At 41.6% G+C, this 21,974-nt stretch overlaps 1 protein-coding gene across 1 annotated transcript in view; it reads left to right on the forward strand.

Moving 5' to 3' along the window:
* The window catches only part of CHMP4C (charged multivesicular body protein 4C), a 55,450-nt gene extending 33,849 nt beyond the window's left edge, over positions 1 to 21,601 (forward strand). The window contains exons 2-5 of the mRNA XM_073631876.1: positions 3,700 to 3,877; positions 18,113 to 18,227; positions 18,351 to 18,459; positions 21,034 to 21,601. Coding sequence (XP_073487977.1) covers positions 3,700 to 3,877; positions 18,113 to 18,227; positions 18,351 to 18,459; positions 21,034 to 21,098 — 467 coding nt within the window. The 3' untranslated portion in view covers positions 21,099 to 21,601. The remainder of the gene's footprint in view (positions 1 to 3,699; positions 3,878 to 18,112; positions 18,228 to 18,350; positions 18,460 to 21,033) is intronic.
* Positions 21,602 to 21,974: the final 373 nt, after the last annotated feature.

Here is a 21,974-nt window from a genome sequence, read left to right on the forward strand (position 1 = left end):
TGCAATTCCACATAGGCCCATGGCCTGTGTGAGCAATATATCATTTAGTGACGACTTTTTGTAAATATTATTTTTTTTTTTTTTTTGTCATTTTTCAATCACTTGGGACAAAAAAAATAAATATTCAATGGGTTCAACATGCCTCTCAGCAATTTCCTTGGGGTGTCTACTTTCCAAAATGGGGTCATTTGGGGGGGGTTTGTACTGCCCTGCCATTTTAGCACCTCAAGAAATGACATAGGCAGTCATAAACTAAAAGCTGTGTAAATTCCAGAAAATGTACCCTAGTTTGTAGACGCTATAACTTTTGCGCAAACCAATAAATATACGCTTATTGACATTTTTTTTACCAAAGACATGTGGCCGAATACATTTTGGCCTAAATGTATGACTAAAATTTAGTTTATTGGATTTTTTTTATAACAAAAAGTAGAAAATATCATTTTTTTTTCAAAATTTTCGGTCTTTTTCCGTTTATAGCGCAAAAAATAAAAACCGCAGAGGTGATCAAATACCATCAAAAGAAAGCTCTATTTGTGGGAAGAAAAGGACGCAAATTTCGTTTGGGTACAGCATTGCATGACCGCGCAATTAGCAGTTAAAGCGACGCAGTGCCAAATTGGAAAAAGACCTCTGGTCCTTAGGCAGCATAATGGTCCGGGGCTCAAGTGGTTAACATCAGTTTGAATGTGATTGCTTTATTCTGAACACAGCTACAACTTGAGTTATAAGAGGGTGTGCACACATTATTATTATTATTATTATTATACAGGATTTATATAGCGCCAACAGTTTGCGCAGCACTTTACAACATGAGGGCAGACATTACACTTACAATACAAATCAATACAGGAGGAATCAGAGGGCCCTGCTCGTTAGAGATTAAAATCTAGAAGGGAGGGTCAAGTGAAACAAAAGGTGATAACTCTGGGGGATGAGGTGATGGAGAAATTGAAAATACAGTTGTTAGGTGTGGGTAGGGTAGGCATCTCTGAAGAGAAGGGTTTTCAGGGATCGTCTAATCGAGTAGGAGATAATGGGACAGATTTGGGTAAGGCGTTTCATAGGATTGGAGAGGCTTTGGAGAAGTCCTGGAGGCGAGCATGGGAGGAGGTGACGAGGGAGCTAGAGAGCAGGAGGTCTTGAAAGGAACGAAGAGAACGAGTAGGTTGGTATTTAGAGACTAGGCTAGTGATGTAGCTGGGGGCAGAGCTGTAGATGGCTTTGTAGGTTGTTGTTAGTATTTTGAATTTAATTTGTTGGGTGAGCGGACACAGAGTGATTGGTAAGGTGGATAATAAGGCAACCATATTATTTTATTTTTACTTCCCCTCCCTAAAAGAATTCAGTTTGTTTTTCAATTGAGTTGTACAGTTTATAGGTTACATTAAAGGTGGAAAAAGTTCTGAAGTGATTTAGCTTTTGTCTAATTTTTTTACATCCCAGAAACCTGACATTTTAACAGGGGTGTGTAGACTTTTTATATCCACTGTAGATCCTTTAGGATCTTTGGATCTGGTAAGCTTCCATCTACTTATTCCTTAGCATGGCGATGAAGTATTTTTGGATATGTTTGCACTGAATCTTTGCTCGTATTGTTTTGGATTGACATTTTCATTGAATCTAGCATTTGATTCGCAGATGGACTAATTTTTATACACACAATTTTTTGTTATCAAGGTTGTTCTTAACATAACCATAATTTTGAACTTACCTATTAGAGGTTTTTTGCACTCATAATTTTATTTCATTTCAGGACTCTTGTTTTTCAGACTTTGTTTCACTGGTTTGTGTAAATTTTTTTTTTGTCACAAAAAATGCACTTCTGGAAGAATGGTCAAACATTCCCATAGACACACTCCTAAACCTTGTGGACAGCCTTCCCAGAAGATTTGAAGCTGTTATAGCTGCAAAGGGTGGACCAACTCAATATTGAACCCTACAGACTAAGGGGGGAGATTTACTAAAACTGAAGCGTGCAAAATCTTGTGCAGCTCTGCATAGAAATCATCAGTTTCCATGTTTGTCAAAGCTTAATTGTAGAAGCTGATTGGCTGCCATGCACAGCTGCACCAGACTGAGTGCACTAGTTTTAGTAAATAACCCCAAGACTGGGATGCCATTAAAGTTCATGCGCGTGTAAAGGCGGGTGTCCCAATATTTTTGGTAATATAGTGTATCTACACTTGGGTCTGGTTTAACGTTTATCTAAACCCAAGAATAGGAATGTAATATATTGCAGATTACAGGTCCCTAGATGTGGTGGCTGCGTTCATTTTCTTTCTTTATTAGGATTTATTTTTTTCTTTATTCTCTCCCAGTGATCTTGCCAGTAACATACAGTATGTCCTGTGCTAGGTAAGCAAAGCTCACACACTATTCTGTATCTGTGGAGGAGCAGCGTTTTAACCAAGGCTGTTCTTCTGATTTACTACAAACATTTCTTATTTTCCTCATCCTAAAACACTGTTTGAGATTTTAGTTCTGTGCACAGGAAGGACACTTCATTTCTAACAGGATCAACAGGTTTTTTTTCTGTACCCCACATCTAGGATGGGTAGTCTGCAATATACACCGATCACTCAAAGCTTTATGACCACCCACCTTCTATTGAATAGGCCCCCTTTTTGCTGCCAAACAGCCCTGACCTGTTGAGGCATGGATGCCACTAGACCTCTGAAGGTATGCAGTAGTATCTGACACCAAGCTGTCAGTAGCAGATCCTTTTAGTCCTGTAAGTTACAAGGTGGGACCTCCATGGACTTATATTTCCAGCACATCTCACAGATGCTTGATTTGGATTGAAATCTGGAAAGTTTGGAGTCAACACCTCAAATTCATTGTTGTGTTCCTTAAACCATTCTTGAACCATTTCACAGTATAGCAGAGTGCAATATCTTGCTGAAAGAGGCCACTGCCATCAGGGAATACTGTTTCCCTAAAAGGGTGTACTTGGTCATCAGACCAGGCCACCTTCTTCTATTGTTTCATGGTCCAGTTCTAATGCTCACGTGGCCATTGTAGGCACTTTGGGCTGTAGACATGGGTCAGCATGGGCACTCTGACCAATCCTGTGGCTATACAGCCCCATACAGAAAAAAATGCATAGCTCCTAACTGTCCCAGATTTCGAGGGACTGTCCCTGATTTGGAGCAATGTCCCTCTGTCCCTCATTCCCCCTCATTTGTCCCTCATTTTGGTCTGATCTATATAGATGTTTTTAAACGTGTTTAAATGCACTTTTTATCTATCAAAAAGCTTTTTCCAGCAGTAAACCTTTCATCTGATTTCTAAATTGCTGCATTTGTAAATTCCAAAAGCCAATATAAAGGAATAGTAGTGGTAAAAAAGCACTTGTGGGTTTAACCAATCCTGTTTTTTTTCTTGTACAATTCTCCTTTAAGGGGCGTGTTAGGGGGTGTGTCCTATGCCTGCATGCTTTTGCTGATAGTTTCAACACATCAACTTCAGGGACAACATGTTTACTTGCTGCCCAATAAATCCCACCGACTTTCAGAAGCCATTGTAACATGATGATCGATGTTATTAATTTAGCCTGTCAGTGGTCATAAAGTTATGGCTCAGTGTATTACATTTCAAGTCTTGGGTTTAGGGATTATATCTGTTCTAGTAGTTGATTGGACACATTTAATGAATGAGTCTGAATGAATGTTCATAATGGGTCTTTTTCTTGTTTAGCTGCATTACAGGCTTTAAAGAGAAAAAAGAGACTAGAGAAGCAGTTATTGCAGATTGATGGCACGCTCTCCACCATTGAGTTCCAGAGAGAAGCACTAGAAAACTCCCACACAAACACGGAGGTGCTAAAAAACATGGGCTATGCTGCCAAGGCCATGAAAACAGTACACCAAAACATGTAAGTATGTAGAATGGTGTGTCTATGGCAGCAAAAAATACTTATTTCCACCAAATGTTTGTAACAAGTGATTTGTCTGATCTAGGATACATGGAGATGCAGCTGCTACTGTTTACACCAGAATGCCACATTAGGGGCCCTTCACACCAGGAAAGTCACGTTTCATATGCGTCTCCTACACTGCAGTCGAATGCATTGCCCTTGCAATCTGCATGCGGGTGCCAATTTAATGTTGACACCACCCCCAATGCAGATCGCAAACCGTGCATTTGTGGACACCAAATTGCATGGTACCACAGTACCATGCAATTTGGTGTAACAGTTTTTTAAAAGTAGTGCATGCACTACTTTTTCTACGTTCTGGTGCGATTTTCAGCCCATTAAAATGAATTGCCTGCAAAATCGCGGCGCGCATTCCTGTTCAATCCCGGTGTGACCCTTACATGAATGCAACCAAATGATACCAAAACATAACATGCAGCATCAGGATTTAGGTCAGTGTTTGTCATGAATTACTAACTCCTGTAAACACTTCAGAGATAAGTAATCTTAAAAGTGATATGCACAGGTTTACACTGCAGTCAGGGTATGTTGGGCTTTAAAGCTGAACAAATGCCTTACCTTCAGTCTTGCACAGCTGTGCAAACTCTTCTCATGGACTGCATTTGTTTACCCTGACTTCACTACATACTGTGAGTTCTCACAGTGTGCATTAGAGCCACAGCAAGTCAAATATACAGTAGCCCACCTCATTTTCTGGATGGAGGACATCCACCATAGTTTAATTCTTTCCTTCCCACACTGACTGTCCCTGGCCCACCCCTTTTATTTATTCGATTTCAGTTATGGAGGCTCATTAATACAGGTTGGCATTATCTAGGGAAGTCTGCATGCAAGTAAAACCTGCCCAGGAACGCCCACTCCTTCAGACTGACATCTACCCTTCAAGGCATTTTCATATTTGCACAATTCTTACCAAGAGCCAGTCCACTGTTTTCATCAGGTCTGGGGGCTTTTAGGAGATGTACTGAGTTCTGTGATTATTTCAGAAATAAAGGCTGTTGGAGTTATAAGCGGCTTGGCACTATCTTCCACCACTCAAGTTCCCCTATGGGCTGTGGCTGCTACCCAGATAGCAAGCAATTGTGCTTCAAGTTTGAAAATGACTTGCTAAGCTATTGCTAGATTTGCCAGGCTTCAGAAGTTTGTTGCACAATTGCAGCAAGTCCGCATTGCATGACTCCAGATCAACTTTCTTAGCAAACCTTCTGCAAGTCTGCTGCAAGTTCTGGTTCAGTTATGTTGTGCAATGGTCATCCCACCACAGGGGGCACTGTGGCTGAATTTTCATTCTTTAGACTTACAGAGCTCTTGCTGTAGACTCACCACTGCAACTTTGCTCTTGCTAGAGACTTGCCACGCAAATTTGCTACAAATTGGAAAAGTGTCAAACAGAACTTGTGGTTCAAGTGCTCTGCAAGTGTACAACCTGCCAGTGAAAATGTGCAGCAAGTTAACAGACTTACAATTCAATACTGCCACAAATGGCAAGTTATCCTTGCTATCTGGGTAATTAGTTTAATAGACCAATAAAGAAGAGGGCGGCACAAGGGGCAGGGGTACGCTCAATTTTACAGGAAATATAATTTTTTTTTAGTTTATTACATACCCTATTTTAGACCCAATGAAGTCACCATTGGGTCTTTGTGCTGCAATTCGTGGTTGGTGGGAGGACCGGTAGGGTGCTTTTCGTATATTCCTGAAAACATCTCAGTACCTTGCCTCAGTACTCCTCTCAAGAGCCCTCAGTCTGACAACCAGTGACCTGGATCTGGAGAGGGGTTAGGCAAATATCAAAATGCGTTAATGGGTGGAAATCAGTCTAGATGACTTGGCGTTCCTATGTAGGCTGCATTTGCATGCAGACCTCCCTAGGCAATGCCCACATGTCATACAGAACCTTCATAATTGAAAAAGATAAAATAGATGTAAATTAATGGGGTGCACCAGAGACGGTAAAGCTGAAGGGGAAGAGATGGATGATTCTGGACAGCCAGGAAATTAGGTTGGTTCTTTTTCAATTGTTGCAACTTCTAATGCACACTTTGAGAAGCTCACAGTGTGCAGTGAGGTCAGAGTAAGCAATTTTGGAACAGATGAGGAGCCTTTAACCATAAGTCCCTAAGACGAAATCTAACAAAATATAGGGCATTCACTTCCTACTAGGCTGGCATGAAAATCAGAGCAGACTCTGTCTTCTTCTAAATTTTTAGTTAAAGTCCTTTAGCAGTTGGTACATAAAATGTTGTTATATGAAGTAGGTTATGGGTGTCTGAAGAATATAAGTTTCAACAGAAAGTGATAATGGTTTTGCTTGGCTGTAAAACAGTAACTCACATTGATAAAAACCTGATTACACAAGGCTTTGTGTTGGAGTCATGTGCAGGAGCCTTTCAGCAAAGGTGACTAATGATCCTTTATCTGGGGCTGTATACACATACAAGCCATGACATGAATAGGAATCGCTCAGCATATACCCACCGGAAGTTGTCAGAGCCAGATCTTACGATCTTGTGCAAAGCCATATTTCAGTCACATGCCCTCTTGGTCACTGCAGAAGTCCCGACCACAGATCTTTATGATTGTCCATTTCAGTCTCCAGCATCATTTTTAGGAGCAGCTGCACAAGGACCCTCTGGGGTATAGGAGTCCATTTTTTTTTTTACCAGATGTGGGTCAGATGGGTGTTGGGACCTCTTCGCTTAGTTCTATGTAGCTGTCAAGCCTTTTCACTTAGCCAGCAATTCAATGGGGGGTCCAAACGAGGGTTGCCACCTTTTCTTCAAGTCAAACCCGAACACTTTAGTGGTGCAGGCCAAATTGTTTTTGTAGTATACACTATAGGATTGTAAAATTCCTGGTACACCTTAGGGTGACACTACCCAGGCCCAGCGGCGCCCCACAATCCCGGACATGCATACAGCTGCAATTAGTGAGAGCGGGGGGTGGGGACAGGGACGGGATCTGCCCCGGCCGGTATGTGAGTGAACAGGACACTATACTGATCACTTCCAGTCATCCCGATCCCTATGCAACAAACTGACTCTCCTAGAAGCCTGCATAGAGGGAGCCACACTCTGGTCTGAATGTGTCCTAATTTCAGGCGGGCTGAAACCCGGACACATGATTCAGAACCCGGACTGTCTGGGTGAATCCCGGACTGGTGGCAACCCTAGTCCAAACACTGGTCTTGCGCAGGGGCCCTTTGGTGTCTGCCATCAACCAGATTTTTAGAGAATTTATTAGGGGAATTCACTTAATCCCTACTGACACTTTTCTGGCACTATAGCCCTTTAAAATAGCCTGTACCAGATGCGAAAATCCCTGTAGCCCATTTTGGTAACTTTACCATCAGCAGATTCAGGTAGTTTTTAAGAGCTCCACTTTTACAAAGTGGAGCTATCAATGAACCAAATTTAAAAAATAATTATTTCCAGTTCATAGATAATCAAACTTTTTATGTACCGTATTTATTGGCGTATAACACGCACCCCAATTTAAGAGAGAAGTTTCAGGAAAAAAAACTTTAAAAAAAAAATAAACCACTTTGAAGCAAAATAATGGTCATTGAGCTTCAATGCAGCCTGATTAGTGCCCATGTGCAGCTTCAGTGCAGCCTGATCTGTGCCCATCTGCAGCCTGATCAGTGCCCATGTGCAGCCTAATTAGTGCCCATCTGCAGTCTAATTAGTGCCCACCTGCAGCATTGCTCCTCACTGCAGCTTGATCGGTGTCCATCTGCAGCTTTGCCGAAATATAGGCTGCTACCGAGGGGAAGGAGGGGATGAGCGCTGCCGAAATAGTGCTGGATCTCCTGTGTACTCGGCTCGGCTCGGCGCCCCTTGGCCCAGATCCTATGATGGACATAACACCAGTCCAATGCCGGGACGTCAATGTTAGGAGATGTCCAGAGGGCGGGACTGAGCGTGACTGCGAGCCAAGCAGAGTACACAGGAGATCCGGCTCTATTTCGGCAGCGCTTGTCCCTTCCTTCCCCTCGGTGGCAGCCTATATCGGCGTATAACACGCACATACAATTTCCCCCCTATTTTAACGCCGATAAATACGGTAATTAAGACCAACTGTAAGTTGGCATACAGAGACAGGCAGAATACCTGTCTCTGTACGCAGTGTAGATGGACACTCAGTGTACCTCCACGTTGGTGCAATCCCCAGATTCATGTACCTCCCCTATATGTCTCCTACTGCTTGTACACACCAGCCTGCATGCTAATACAATCTGAAGCTGCCGCTCAAAGGTGGATGGTAACTTTGGGTAAGCTCCAGTGCGTTGCAAAAAATTGCAGCATTTCTTTATTTTTTTCACAACGCACTGCAACCCACCCCAAGGAAACATTTTTGTGTAAACAGGGCACATAGAGAAAACAACTGAGCAGGCACTGAAAAAGGCTTGTTTAAAAAAAATAAAAATAACAAAAATGTTATACTAACCTCCTCTGTGCAGCTGGATTTGCACAGAGCAGCCTGGATCCTCCTCTTCTTGGGTCCCTCTTCTGTTCTCCTGGCCCCTCTCTCATATCGAGTGTCCCCTCAGCCAGCAGCTTGCTACAGAAGAATGCATTAAGATAAAAAACCTTCTGCCTTTACAACTCCTTTTTAATCTATTCTTCCTTCCAAGTAAGAGAGAAGATGGATCTCAGCACTGTAGAAGACACGCATTCAGTAGATGGTGATAAATATTTATTCTGCTGTAAGACTAAGCCCCCGTTTATGCCGGTGCGACATGTCATGCGATTTGACAGTTCCAAATCGCATGACAAGTCGCACCCCATTACCAGCAATGGAATAATTCATATCGTCGAGACTCATGTCGCAGTGATTATGAAAAAGGTTCCTGCACTACTTTTTACCGATTTTAATTGCAACTTGCATAGACTTCCGTTAAATGAAGTTGCAAGCCGTAAAAAGTTGCAAGCAATTAAATCGGCAGTGCAAATAGCACCGTCTAGACCGTTTATAAACAACAAAGTGACTCTTTGCCAGTTAATCCAAAGGAGATATAATAGACATGGCGATTGCCTGACATTAAATGAATGTAAAACAGGCATTGGTCTCAGCGGGGAGCATCGATAGTTTAAAAAAACTATTAGATAAGCACCTGAACAACCGCAACATACAGGGATATACAATGTAATACTGACATATAATCACACACATAGGTTGGACTTGATGGACTTGTGTCTTTTCTTTTCAACCTCACCTACTATGTAACTATGTAAGATCTTACAAGCGCACATCTACTTCACTTAACCACTTGACCTCCGGAAGATTTACCCTCCTTCATGACCAGACCATTTTTTGCGATTCGGCACTGCGTTACTTCAACTGACGATTGCGCGGGCGCGCATTGCTGTACCCAAACAAAATTTATGTCCTTTTCTTCTCACAAATAGAGCTTTCTTTTGGCGGTAGTTGATCACCACTGCGGTTTTTACTTTTTGTGCTATAAACAAAAAAATGAGCGTCAATTTTGAAAAAAACAAAAAACAATATTTTTTTACTTTCTGTTATAAAACAGATCCAATTAAAAAAAAACAAAAACAAATGTCTTCATAAATTTAAGCCGCTATATATGCTGCTACATATTTTTGGTAAATAAAACCCCCAAAAAGCGTATATATTGGTTTGCTCAAAAGTTATAGTGTCTACAAACTATGGGATATTTTTATTTATTTATTTACATTTTTTTACTAGTCATGGTGGCAATCAGTGTCTTATAGCGGGACTGCGATATTGCGGGGGACAAATCAAACACTGACACTTTTGACGCTTTTTGGGGACCAGCGACACTAATACAATGATCAGTGCTAAAAAATATGCACTGTCACTGTACTAATGACACTGGCTGTGAAGGGGTTAACATCAGAAGCGATCAAAGGGTTAACTGTGTGCCCAGCCTGTGTTTCAGTGTAATGGGGGAGGTGATTTTACTAGGAGAAGACATGTATCGGTATTCCTGCTTTATAAGAACACTGGATCATTGCCTTCTGAACTGACTAAAACAGCAATCTGCCTTGTTTACATAGGGAGACTGCATTTCTGCTTGTGTACCAAAGCATTGGCCGGTGCTGGCGGACAACGCGTCCACCCTACCTGTCGATCGGCTCCTGCTGTGTATAATCACAACAGGAGCACCCCAAACCCAGAAGTGCAGGATCACGTACTAGGTAGGAGATCCTGCGCAGGAGAGCCGCCGTATATGTAAGCTATACGGTCGGCAAGCGCTTAAAGTGGAACTTTACCCATAACAACTTGATACATATATTGTTCTTTAGCAAGGAACATACATTCCACTTTAATAATGATGCTACGATAATAGTGGTCTCTTCAGCGGATTCGACGCAAGATCACTTTTATCGGCGGCGGGAGAGGACCCCCCCCCCCCCGCTGCTCTCCGGTGCACTCCGCCACTTACCGGAGCCGTCGGTAGTGGCGGAGGCGATCCGGTCCTTCTCCTGGCTTGGTATGGAGATGAGTGAGGGGAAGATGGCCCCCACCCGTCTCCATACCATTGCAGGGCAGAAGCGACGTCAAAACGTCACTTTCACCCATGCGTCTTAAAGCAACATTTTTTTTTTTTTTTAATTACATTTTTTTAATTTTTTGTGTAAATATGAGATCGGAGGTCTTTTTGACCCCAGATCTCATACTTAAGAGGTCCTGTCATGCTTTTTTTCTATTACAAGGGATGTTTACATTTGTTGTGATAGGAATAAAAGTGACGCCATTTTTTTTTTTTTTAAACAGTGCAAAAATAAAAAAAGCTAAAATAAGAGCTTGCGTGCAGAAGTGAACGCATACGTGAGCAGTGCCCACATATGGAACCGGTGTTCAAACCACACGTGAAGTATCGCCGCGATTGGTAGAGCGAGAGCAATGATTCTAGCCCTAGACCTCCTCTGTAACTCAAAACATGCAACCTGTAGAATTTTTTAAACGTTGCCTATGGAGAATTTTGAGGGTAAACTTTTGTCGCCATTCCACGAGCAGGCGCAATTTTGAAGCGTGACATGTTGGGTATCAGCTTACTCGGTGTAACATGATCTTTCACAATATAAAAAAAATTGGGCTAACTTTACTGTTGTCTTATTTTTTAATTAAAAAAGTGTATTTTTTCCAAAAAAAGTGCGCTTGTAAGACCGCTGCGCAAATACAGTGAGACAAAGTATTGCAACGACCGCCATTTTATTCTCTAGGGTGTTAGGGGAAAAAAATGTATGTTTGGGGGTTCTAAGTAATTTTTCTAGCAAAAAAACCCAGTTTTTAACTTGTAAACACCAAATCTCAGAAAAAGGCTTCGTCCTTAAGTGGTTAAACAATATAGAAGCTTATTTTTAATGTTTTACATAACTATACCTACAAAAGGGGCCAGCCTGAAGTGTTCTAGCAAGACTTAGTTTTCTGACTAAAGTTCCACTTTAACCACTTAAAGAACGCCTGCCGTACATATACTGTCGCGGCTCTATTGTGCAAAATCGCGTACCTGTACATGATTTTGTTCAATAGCCACTGGGTGGCGCGCGCGTGCTGCCAAAGCCGTGATCGCGCACTGATTGGCCACAGGGGGATCACTCCCCACAGAGACAGAACGGCGGTCTGCTGATGTAAACAAGCAGACCACCGCGCTGTCAGGCATGGATACTGATCCATGTTCCTGCTAATCAGGAACAGGGATCACAGTGTCCATGCAGTGAGCCCATCCCCCCACAGTAAGAATTACAATTAGGGAATACACTTAACCCTTTGATCGCCCATCATGTTACCCCTTCACTGCCAGTGTCATTGCATATTTTTAGCACTGATCACTGTAATAATGTCACTGGTTCCCAAAATAGTGTCAAAATTGTGAGCTAGGTGTCCGCTCTGTCCGCCGCAATGTCACAGTCTTGCTAAATATCGCTGATCACCGCCATTACAAGTAAAAATATCAAAATAAATAATTAAGAATGCCATAATTCTATCCCCAATTTTGTAGACGCTATAATTTTTGCGCAAACCAATCAATATACGCTTATTGGTATTTTTTGCCAAAAAATATGTAGCAGAATTAGTATTGGCCTAGTTTGTTAAAGACATTTTTTTTTTAATGTTTTATAGCAGAAAATAAAAAATGTTGCGGTGTTTTTTGTTTTTTTGTTTTTTTAAATTGTCGTTCTTTTTTTGTTTTATATTGCAAAAATAAAAAACGCAGAGATGATCAAATACCACCAAAAGAAAGCTCTATTTGTGGAGGAAAAAAAGGACATCGCCTTTATTCAGGTACAGCGTCGCACGACCGCGCAATTATCAGTTAAATATAGCGCAGTGCTGTATCGCAAGAAATGGCCTGCCCATAAAGTGGTTGTACACCCTGTACAACCACTTTTATCTACAGGTAAGCCTATATTAAGGCTTACCTGTAAGTGCTTGAAATATCTCCTAAACCTCCACGGTTTAGGAGACATTCACTAAAAGATGAGCGCCGATAACTTTGGCGCATGCGCCCTTTAGAAAGGGCACATCGTGCCGTTTCTAATAGGGGTCATGCCATGACTGGCGGTTCCCGTGCGCATGCCGGAGTTTGTGGCCCCGGAAGGCAGAGGGGCAAAGATGGACACTCCCTGCTCGTGGAGTCAACGGCGACAGCGCGGGCTTTGGTGTCAGGTAAGAGACACATAATGGGCTACTATGCGATAGCAGGGAAATAAAGAGGAAGTAAAACCCACCAGGGTTTACTTCCTCTTTAAGAGGGTAAATCTTCTGCGGCTGAAGTGGCAATGTCTTTTGTGGCTTTGATATTTAATAAGTATGTAGGTTCTACAACTTCCTGTAATAAGGACCGATCACTGCTGCTCTCTCTCCTTGTGCAGTGTGACTGGTCTTGTCTCCGCCCCCTCCCATTGTTTTCTGCAGGCAGCCTGTAGTGGGTGGGGATACTGGGTCCCTCCCACAGCTCTACTTTCTGCGCAGGCTATGTGGAGGTAAGGTAGGGACATAGCTAATTTATTTTTAAAACAGAATTGCGTTTCTGATGTCATCAAAATACATGAAACTTTGGATTTATTCGTAGCAATCGGAAACCAATGAATTTGAACTGAAACATTATATAAAAGTACTTTAAGCATAAACAAATGTTCTTTTCTATCATTTATTATTGTTAATGCAGTTTAATGGAATAAATCTTTAATAAGACATCTTTTTAGTAGTGATAAATATTTATTTATTTTGCTGTAAGATTAAGACGTGCGCGTCTAGACAGTTTATACATAACAAAGGATCACATTGCCAGTTAATCCATAGGAGATATAATAGGAGGGACACGCGGCTTGCTTGTTTCCTGACATTAAATTGATGTAAAAGAAGATCTTACAAGAGCACAATACACTTCACTGAAGGAATAACAATGTCTTTTGTGACTCTGATATTCAATAACTCTGTAGGGTCTACATGGTAGCTTTTAGAGAAGAAAATTCATAGCTTGTATCCGCAGTCAATTCAGACTTGTTCTGCAATTATGATCTGTTTATTGTGCGCTATCTGTAACACTACATATTTATATCCGGGCTCCTGCAATCAAATACCTCCTCATTTCTATGCAGCTTCTTTTGATCAGCCTGTATCCAGCAGGTATTGTAGCACAAAGCTCACAGCAAGTACAAACGATCTATTTATCTCTGCTATTAAATGTAGATTGTTGTAATAAAAGGAAAATAAAGGAAACTTTGGAATTATGTATAATGTAAAGGAAACGTGTTTCTCAGAGGCAATCTTCTGCCTTCGATTTCTCTCTCTTTCTCCAATCAGCTTACAACTAACATAATGTTTTTGAAAATATGATTTATTTATTTTTTTCTTATTGACATTTTTAGCCTGGGATTAGAGCTGCGGGATAGACTTAAAGTGTCACTAAGCTCTTCAAGCTTTGGTTTATAAAATAAAAATTCTATTCAAATATGTCTTCTTAAAGCTGTAGTAAACCGCTGTGTGTGTGTGTTTGTTGTTTTTTTTTGCAACCCGCAAGGTAAAGCCATAATGTGCTAATATCACATACTAGCACATTATGTGAAGCTTACCTGAAAACAAAGTCCTCCAGCGCTGCAATGTCACCACTGAGAGGTCTTCATTCTTCACTCGGTCTTCCTTCCAGGTTCGCAGGCTCCTTGCAACCTGCAAGGTAAAGCCATAATGTGCTAGTATTGCATACTGGCACATTATGTGAAACTCATCTGAAAATGCAGCCCTCCAGCACTGTCACCGCTGAGAGGGCTTTCATCTTCACCCGGATTTCCTTCCGGGTTTGCGGTCTCTGGCTGATTCAGTGGCCGGAGCCGCGATGATGTGCCGCCCCTTACGGCACAGGACTCTGAAGGAATGGTCTGGATGGCCATTCCTTCTGAGCGTGCGCCTGTGTCGTCACTGGATGCATGTACAGTGAATATCTCCTGAACAGTGCAGGTTTAGGAGATATTTACAATACCTATAGGTAAGCCTTATTATAGACTTACTTATAGGTAAAAGTCAGAGATGGGAGTTTACTCTCACTTTTAACTCAAAAAGTACCTTCTATTACTCTCAGCCTTTTCCAAACTTCCATATTCCTTGTCCCTTATTAGAGGGTGGCTACGTTTATTCTCCATGGTCGCACTGTATGTAGGACAGTAACTACCCTTTCTTGTTTGCCCCCATAGGTGTGCATAGCCTATTGCATTAGGGTGTGCACCCCAAAGCTCAAACACACGTGTGTATATATATGTGTGTGTGTGTGTGTATAATATATTAATATATATATATATATATATATATATATATATATATATATATATATATATATATATATATATGACACACACTCTTATAAATAAATGTAAACCTTTTAAATTTATTAACATGGATAGTGTCAGTAGAGCAGTGAACAGTGTCAGGCCCCTTTCACACAGGCGCCTCCGCATAACGGAATCCGCTTGCTCAGCGGGGGATCACTCCACGCAGCGGAGCAGACATGGACACAGTCCTGCTCTCCTCTATAGGGAAAATCGGACCAACGGTCCGTTTTTCCATCCGATCCGAGCCGATCCCATCCGCTGGACAGGTAGAAAATAGGACCATCATCTGTCTGTTTTTGGCAGACAGGATCGGATCGAATGGCAGCAGGGGTCAGTAGTCTCTGCTGACATCAGCCGCTCCATAGAGGAGACTGCAGGGACCGATTAGGTCCACCTGAAAAACTGACAGGCAGACCTGATCGGACAATCCATGCGAAAGGGCCCAAAGTCAGTAGAGCGGTGGATGTGTCAGTAGGGCAGAGGTTGGTGCCTGTCAGTAGAGCAGTGGATGGTGTCAGTAGGCAGAGGGTATAATTTTTTTTTTTTTTTTTTTTTTTTTACAATTTTTACTTTTATTTTTTTACAATATTACTTTTTTCTTTCTTTTTAGGAGCCCCGTTGGGGGCTTTGGTAAAAAATCAGGGGTCTACACAGACCCCTGATGACTCACTTTTGAGACAGAGAAAGGGACTGAGGACAGAGATTCTCTCCAGTCCTTTCTCTGCAGCCTCAGCTGCACTGGACAGTGAATGAATGAGAAAGTGCTCTGTGCTGAGCGGCTTCCTGTTCATTCACAAACTGAAGCATAGCAACTGTGTTTACTATGCTTCAGTTATGAATTAACACAGGGGCGAACAGTACTGATCACAGATACATATTTACTGGCCCCTTCCCCTGCTCTCCATCTTGAAATGTCCTCTGCGGCAGCTGGTCGGAGAGCCGAGGAGGGATTTGTAGTGTGCATAGAGCAGTGCACAGGACTGCAACTAACTTGCACTGCTTGTTCCAAGCAAACAGAAATGAGAAGAAAAAAAAGGTTCAGGAGCCAACAAAGGACTTTATAAAGAGGCAGAAAAGCACAGTAAGAAACAATTTAATGAAAAATAGATTACACAGCCATTAAGTAGTGAATATGTATGGATTACTTTTAGAGAATAAGGATATTTTTTTGCATCACTTTAAAGAGGAGCATGAAGTATTGAAGCTAAACCCAAAACAGGCAAGCGGAGGTTAAGGGACTTGTCACCAGAATTAGCTGTCGACTCCCTGCAGCTGATATTTACCCCATTCTATGTTTTGTTCTGCATTGTGTCTCTCTGTGGAGGTAGTCACCTTGGTAGGGGGGCAGCGTTTTGTTTTCTGATGTCATTGCTGCCCCCCTACTGACTGCTGATCTGATTACTGATGGGGTAACGATCCAGTAGCAGCAGGAAAGGTTGCGAAAACACAGATTCACAGAATAAATGCAGCAGGAGCAGGGAGATGCCTGCACCATGGGTCCTCAGGTACAGCTTGCTCTCTGCAAAGAGAACAATGAGTAGCATAGAAACCATGACTCCATCAAATCTCACTCCAAACCTCCTGATATTAGCAAGAAGGGGCACCAGTGCCCTAAAGCAGAGGTCTCCAAACTTGAAAAACATAGGGCCAGATTATTGTCCTTCAGACCTTAGTGGGGCCGGACTGTGATCAATGAGAGCAGAAAATGCCCCATCAGCAGTGGAAGTAGACAATGGGGGTTATTTACGAAAGGCAAATCCACTTTGCACTACAAGTGCAAACTACAAGTGCAAAGTGCACTTGAAATTGCACTGAAAGTGCACTTGGAAGTGCAGTTGCTGTAAATCTGAGGGGTAGATCTGAAATGAGGGGAAACTCTGCTGATTTTATCATCCAATCATGTGCAAGCTAAAATGCTGTTTTTTTTATCTTCCTTAAATGTCTCCCTCGGATCTACAGCGATTGCACTTCCAAGTGCACTTTGCACTTGTAGTTTGCACTTGTAGTGCAAAGTGGATTTGCCTTTAGTAAATAACCCCCAATGTCTCAGAGTGCACTTTTATTTTTTAGAAGGAATTCAAGACCAAAGGTAACATTTCATGGTAACCATTTTTAACCATTCTCCACTCTATTTGCAGAATGTAGATATGCTTTAAGCCCTTAGTGCTGCCTCCCAGCGGCCTGTTAAAGTACAACTATAGGCAAAACTTCTTTTTTTTTTTTTTTTTTTTTTAGTTTTGAATAGCGTAGAGACTGATTAGAACGCTTGCCAGTTTTTATTGTTGTCTGTGCCTCCATTTCACCATCTCTATTTGTCCTATTTACCATTATGATTGAAAGTGAACGTAAAATAAGTTCCCAAATTTGGGCTTTTCCTCAGAAAAGTAATAGAGAGGAAATCTTCCAACAGGGACACTAGTTCTGGTGACCTGGAGGTCCCCAAGCGATTCCCTTAATTTGCAGGGATTACCTCTCACTTCCTGGCTATGGGACAGGAAGTGAACGTAAATCTCCCCAATGGGACACAAATGGCAAAAAAAAACCTACCCTATCCAAAAAGAAATAAAAATTTTGCCTATAGTTCTACTTTAAGATGCTTTAATCATTATTTATTTATGGTACATCAATTTATGCAGTGCTTTACATTTATGACTGGGATATGGCACAGCTTCTCACATGATAATGTGACCGTTGTGATTGGCTCTCGCAGTGGTTATATGATTGGTCGCCTATTGGGCTGGCTCACGATCAAAGGTCTTGATCAAGAGCTGTCAATGTGCTCATAGTGAGCATGGACACATACATGCTGCAGATGGACGGTAAAGCCCACTTTTCTTAGTGCTGCATGTATGCATAATGTGGTTGGCAAGAGGTTAAGAGCATCATGAAAGCCCCGTACACATGGGCAGAATGACAAGAGACATTTACCGGTAAAAAAAATACCGGCCGACATTCTGCCCGTGTGTATGTTGGTCTGTCCGACAGAAGCCCACCGTTCGGCCAGCTTCTGTCGGACATGCATGCTGGAAAACCATCAGCCGACCGACTCCTGATCAGAGCTCTCAGCCAATGGCAGAGATCGCTGATCGGAGTGTTCTGGCCGGGGGGGCCGTCCCCCTGTCAGAACACAACAGCTCAGCAGGTGAGATCGCTGGGTTAACCTTCCATGGTTAGTACAGCAGCTCCCAACCAGAGCTGTCAGGTTTTTTTTCGTACAACCCATGAAAAAAAAACTGTAGTGTGTACCCGGCTTAAACACAACCTCTCTGGTGTAGAACACAGTGTAATCTCCTGTAATTGATGTTTTCTTAGTGGTCCTTATCAGCTTACAGTATGCTTCTTTTATTTGTAGGGATCTTGATAAGATTGATGACCTAATGCAGGATATTCATGAGCAGCAAGATGTTGCACAAGAAATTTCCGATGCCATTTCTCGACCAGTTGGTATCAGTGAAGATTTTGATGAGGTAAATAGCAAACGTCATAACTAAATTACAGTATATTGTTATATTTGTTGTACGAGCATATTAACTTATAATTATATTTTGGCTGTTGTCAAGTATTTAATTGTATGTCTATTAACCTTTCAGGATGAGTTATTGGCAGAATTAGAAGAGCTGGAACAGGAGGATCTCAACAGACATATGGCCAGTGTCACGTTGCCTAGTGTACCATCTCACAAACTTCCTGCCCGCCCAGGTATACATCTTTCTGAATGTCTTGTATTAGTCAAGTAATTATCTATACCTTAGTGGGCACCAGGCAGTGCTTCGTGAGCCCCATATGACTCCATACATTATAATAAAGCTTTCCAATGAATTCTAAACTAAAAATCTAAAAAAAAAACTGATCTAGGCGAACTTTCTACATTCTACATTTCTGATAAACCAGTCAAGAGCTCTCCAACTGCATACAGTTCAACGGCTTATTATTTATACATTTTGGAGCAACATAGTGTTGCTTGCCATAATTTCAGTTATTTACAGACAAGACATAGAGCAGACCGATAGAAAAACGTTTGTCTCTGCAGCCTACATGGTCATCCCACCCACAATAGTATAATAATGCCAGTGGACAGAGAAAACCAAAATCTTCTCGTGTCTGCTGAGGACTCCAGCTGTGAGATTTCAGCACCCAAACTCCCAGATGCATCTATTCTCAATGGTCACTATAAAAAAGTCTTCAGCTACAGTGCCTTGAAAAAGTATCCATAACCCTTGAAATTTTCCAAATTTTGCCATGTTACAACTAAAAATGTAAATGTATTTTATTGGGATTTTATGTAATAGACCAACACAAAGTGGCACATAATTGTGAAGTGGAAGGAAAATGATAAATGGTGACTGCCGGAGCCTGACATTGCACGTGCGATCTACTGAGTGCGGGTGCAATGCTTTGCAGTGTCAGAAAAAAATAATGAATGCACATTTTTTTCCTGCAAAAAATGTGTATTTTTACATTTTTTTCCTAAAGGTGAACTTGGCCATTTAAGTCAACTCATTTCATTCAAAAGTCCTTGCAAATTTTATCCAGACCTACTACATGACAGGATTCCCAGACATATTAAACAGGGTTCTTTTATTGCTTATGAAATATTTATTTATATTCATATTTGGAAGTATATTTAAATTTACATTATGTTCAGCCAATAGGAGATGTATATACAGTATCTCACAAAAGTGAGTACACCCTTCACATTTTTGTAACACTGAAGAAATGACACTTTGCTACAATGTAAAGTAGTGAGTGTACAGCTTGTATAACAGTGTAAATTTGCTGTCCCCTCAAAATAATTCAACACACAGCCATTAATGTCTAAACCGCTGGCAACAAAAGTGAGTACACCCCTAAGTGAAAATGTCCAAATTGGGCCCAATTAGCCATTTTTCCCTCCCCTGTGTCATGTGACTCGTTAGTGTTACATGGTCTCAGGTGTGAATGGGGAGCAGGTGTGTTAAATTTGGTGTTTTATTGTTCTCACTCTTTTACACTGGTCACTGGAAGTTCAACATGGCACCTCATGGCAAAGAACTCTCTGAGGATCTAAAAAAAAAAAAGAATTGTTGCTCTACATAAAGAAGGCCTAGGCTATAATAAGATTGCCAAGACCCTGAAGCAGAGCTGCAGCATGGTGGCCAAGACCATACAGCGGTTTAACAGGACAGGTTCCACTCAGAACAGGCCTCTCCATGGTCCACCAAAGAAGTTGAGTGCACGTGAACAGCGTCATATCCAGAGGTTGTCTTTGGGAAATAGAAGTATGAGTGCTGCCAGTATTGGTGCAGAGGTTGAAGGGGGTGGGGGGGTCAGCCTGTCAGTGCTCAGACCATACGCTGCACACTGCATCAAATTGGTCTGCGTGGCTGTCATCCCAGAAGGAAGCTTTTTTTTAAAGATGATGCAAAAAAAAAAAAAAAAAAAATTACAAAAATGTGAGGGGTGTACTTACTTGTGTGTGTATAATAAATATATATATATATATAATGTATATGTCTTTGTTTGAGCCTGGGTTCACACTGCTGCAGTGTGAAACACTGCATGTAATTTGCACAGGAATCGCAGGACATTCCTGTGCAAATTACATGCAGTGTCTCTGGGGTGTGATTTGAGCCATTAATTTTCATGGCTCAAATCGCACTGCATTCGCACCAAACTGGTGCAGGACCCTTTTTTTTGTCTGCACCAGATCTCGCTGTCTTTTGAAAACCGATTGCGGGGTGTCGTTAACTTAACATACACCCTGCAATCGGTTTGCATAGAGGGGTTGCAATTTAGACGTGGTGCTGAATCTGCAGCGAATTTGCGGTGAATTCGCACTGCATCTAGTGTGAACCCAGGCTCATGCAAATCACAAATGATGCCTTTTATCAACACTCATTCTGGGTTCAAACTAGATGTCACGCAAATTCGGTACCGCATCTGAATCACAACCCGTCCATGCGAACCAATTGCAGAGTGTATGTTAACGACACCCCGCAATCAGTTGGCAAAACGCATCGCGATTTGCATAATCGGATTGCATGGGTGTTCACAAATCTGGTGCGGACAAAAAAGGGTCCTGCACCAGATTGGTGCGAACGCGGTGCGATTTGAGCCATACAAATCCATGGCTTAAATCGTACCCCAGAGACACCGCATGTAATTCGCACAGGAATGTGTCTAGCACCGCAGCAGTGTGAACCCAGGCTTAATCTGCCCAAGAGGCTCTAAATTCATCTTTCAATTACGCAGCTCAGGTTCCTCATTACTTAACCTTGTTTTGCTTTTCTACAGCCTCATCACGGAAGAAGGTGGAGGATGAGGATGACATGAAGATGTTGGCTGCCTGGGCTACTTAATTTGGAACTTTTTCTACTCTCTGTAGAGATTTGTAAATTCTGATTATCATTATATACACAGACCAAGGATCATGAATGTGTGCTTCATTAACTGCGGTGATACAATTACTGGAACTCGACAAGCTGAACACTATCACTCATTTAAAATGGCAAATAGGAGTGGGAATCAAAACATTAAAGTGACATTGTATCTTGTGTACCTTTGCTGGGCCCTCCAGGTCTCCATTGTGGTCACACTGAACAGCTACACTCACCCAACTGAGAATCAATTGACCAATACTTGTCAAATTGTATAAGCTGTGGAAACACTACTGAATGTGCTCATTTATTTAAAGCTGAACTCTGGGGTAAGCAGATATTGTCTAATTACAAGAGGCATGTGTACTCTTACTTGACTTTTGGGGTGATGTGAGTATTTCTTCCAGATCTTTGCAGTAATCCATTGTGAAACGTCCATTCTATGCAGGAACTTCCTGTAATAAAGACTGCTCACTTCTGTTTCATTTCCTTGTGTACGGTGACTGGTCTGGTCTCCGCCCCTTCCTGTAGTTTTCTTCAGGGATGTCACCACAATGTTTACAAGGCAATAACTAGGTATGCAAAATCATTTGATCCACATAAAAAGGCTTTATCATTTTTGTGGTTAATGAGAAATTTATTTAAATGAAAATTTTGTACCAAGAGTTCAGTTTAAAAACATTACCTGAGACTGGTCCTAAGAAGATATGGCGAATACTAATGCAAGAATCATTGCCTTTTGATGTATCAGAGCCTTTAAAATGTTTTTTTAAAACAATTATCTGAGCTAAGTAAAACAAAAAAAAAATATTTTTTTTTTAAAATTTTGCATAGACTTACACCATAATAAGACACAAG

Source organism: Aquarana catesbeiana, linkage group LG05 (assembly GCF_042186555.1).
Source record: "Aquarana catesbeiana isolate 2022-GZ linkage group LG05, ASM4218655v1, whole genome shotgun sequence".
Taxonomy (NCBI): domain Eukaryota; kingdom Metazoa; phylum Chordata; class Amphibia; order Anura; family Ranidae; genus Aquarana; species Aquarana catesbeiana.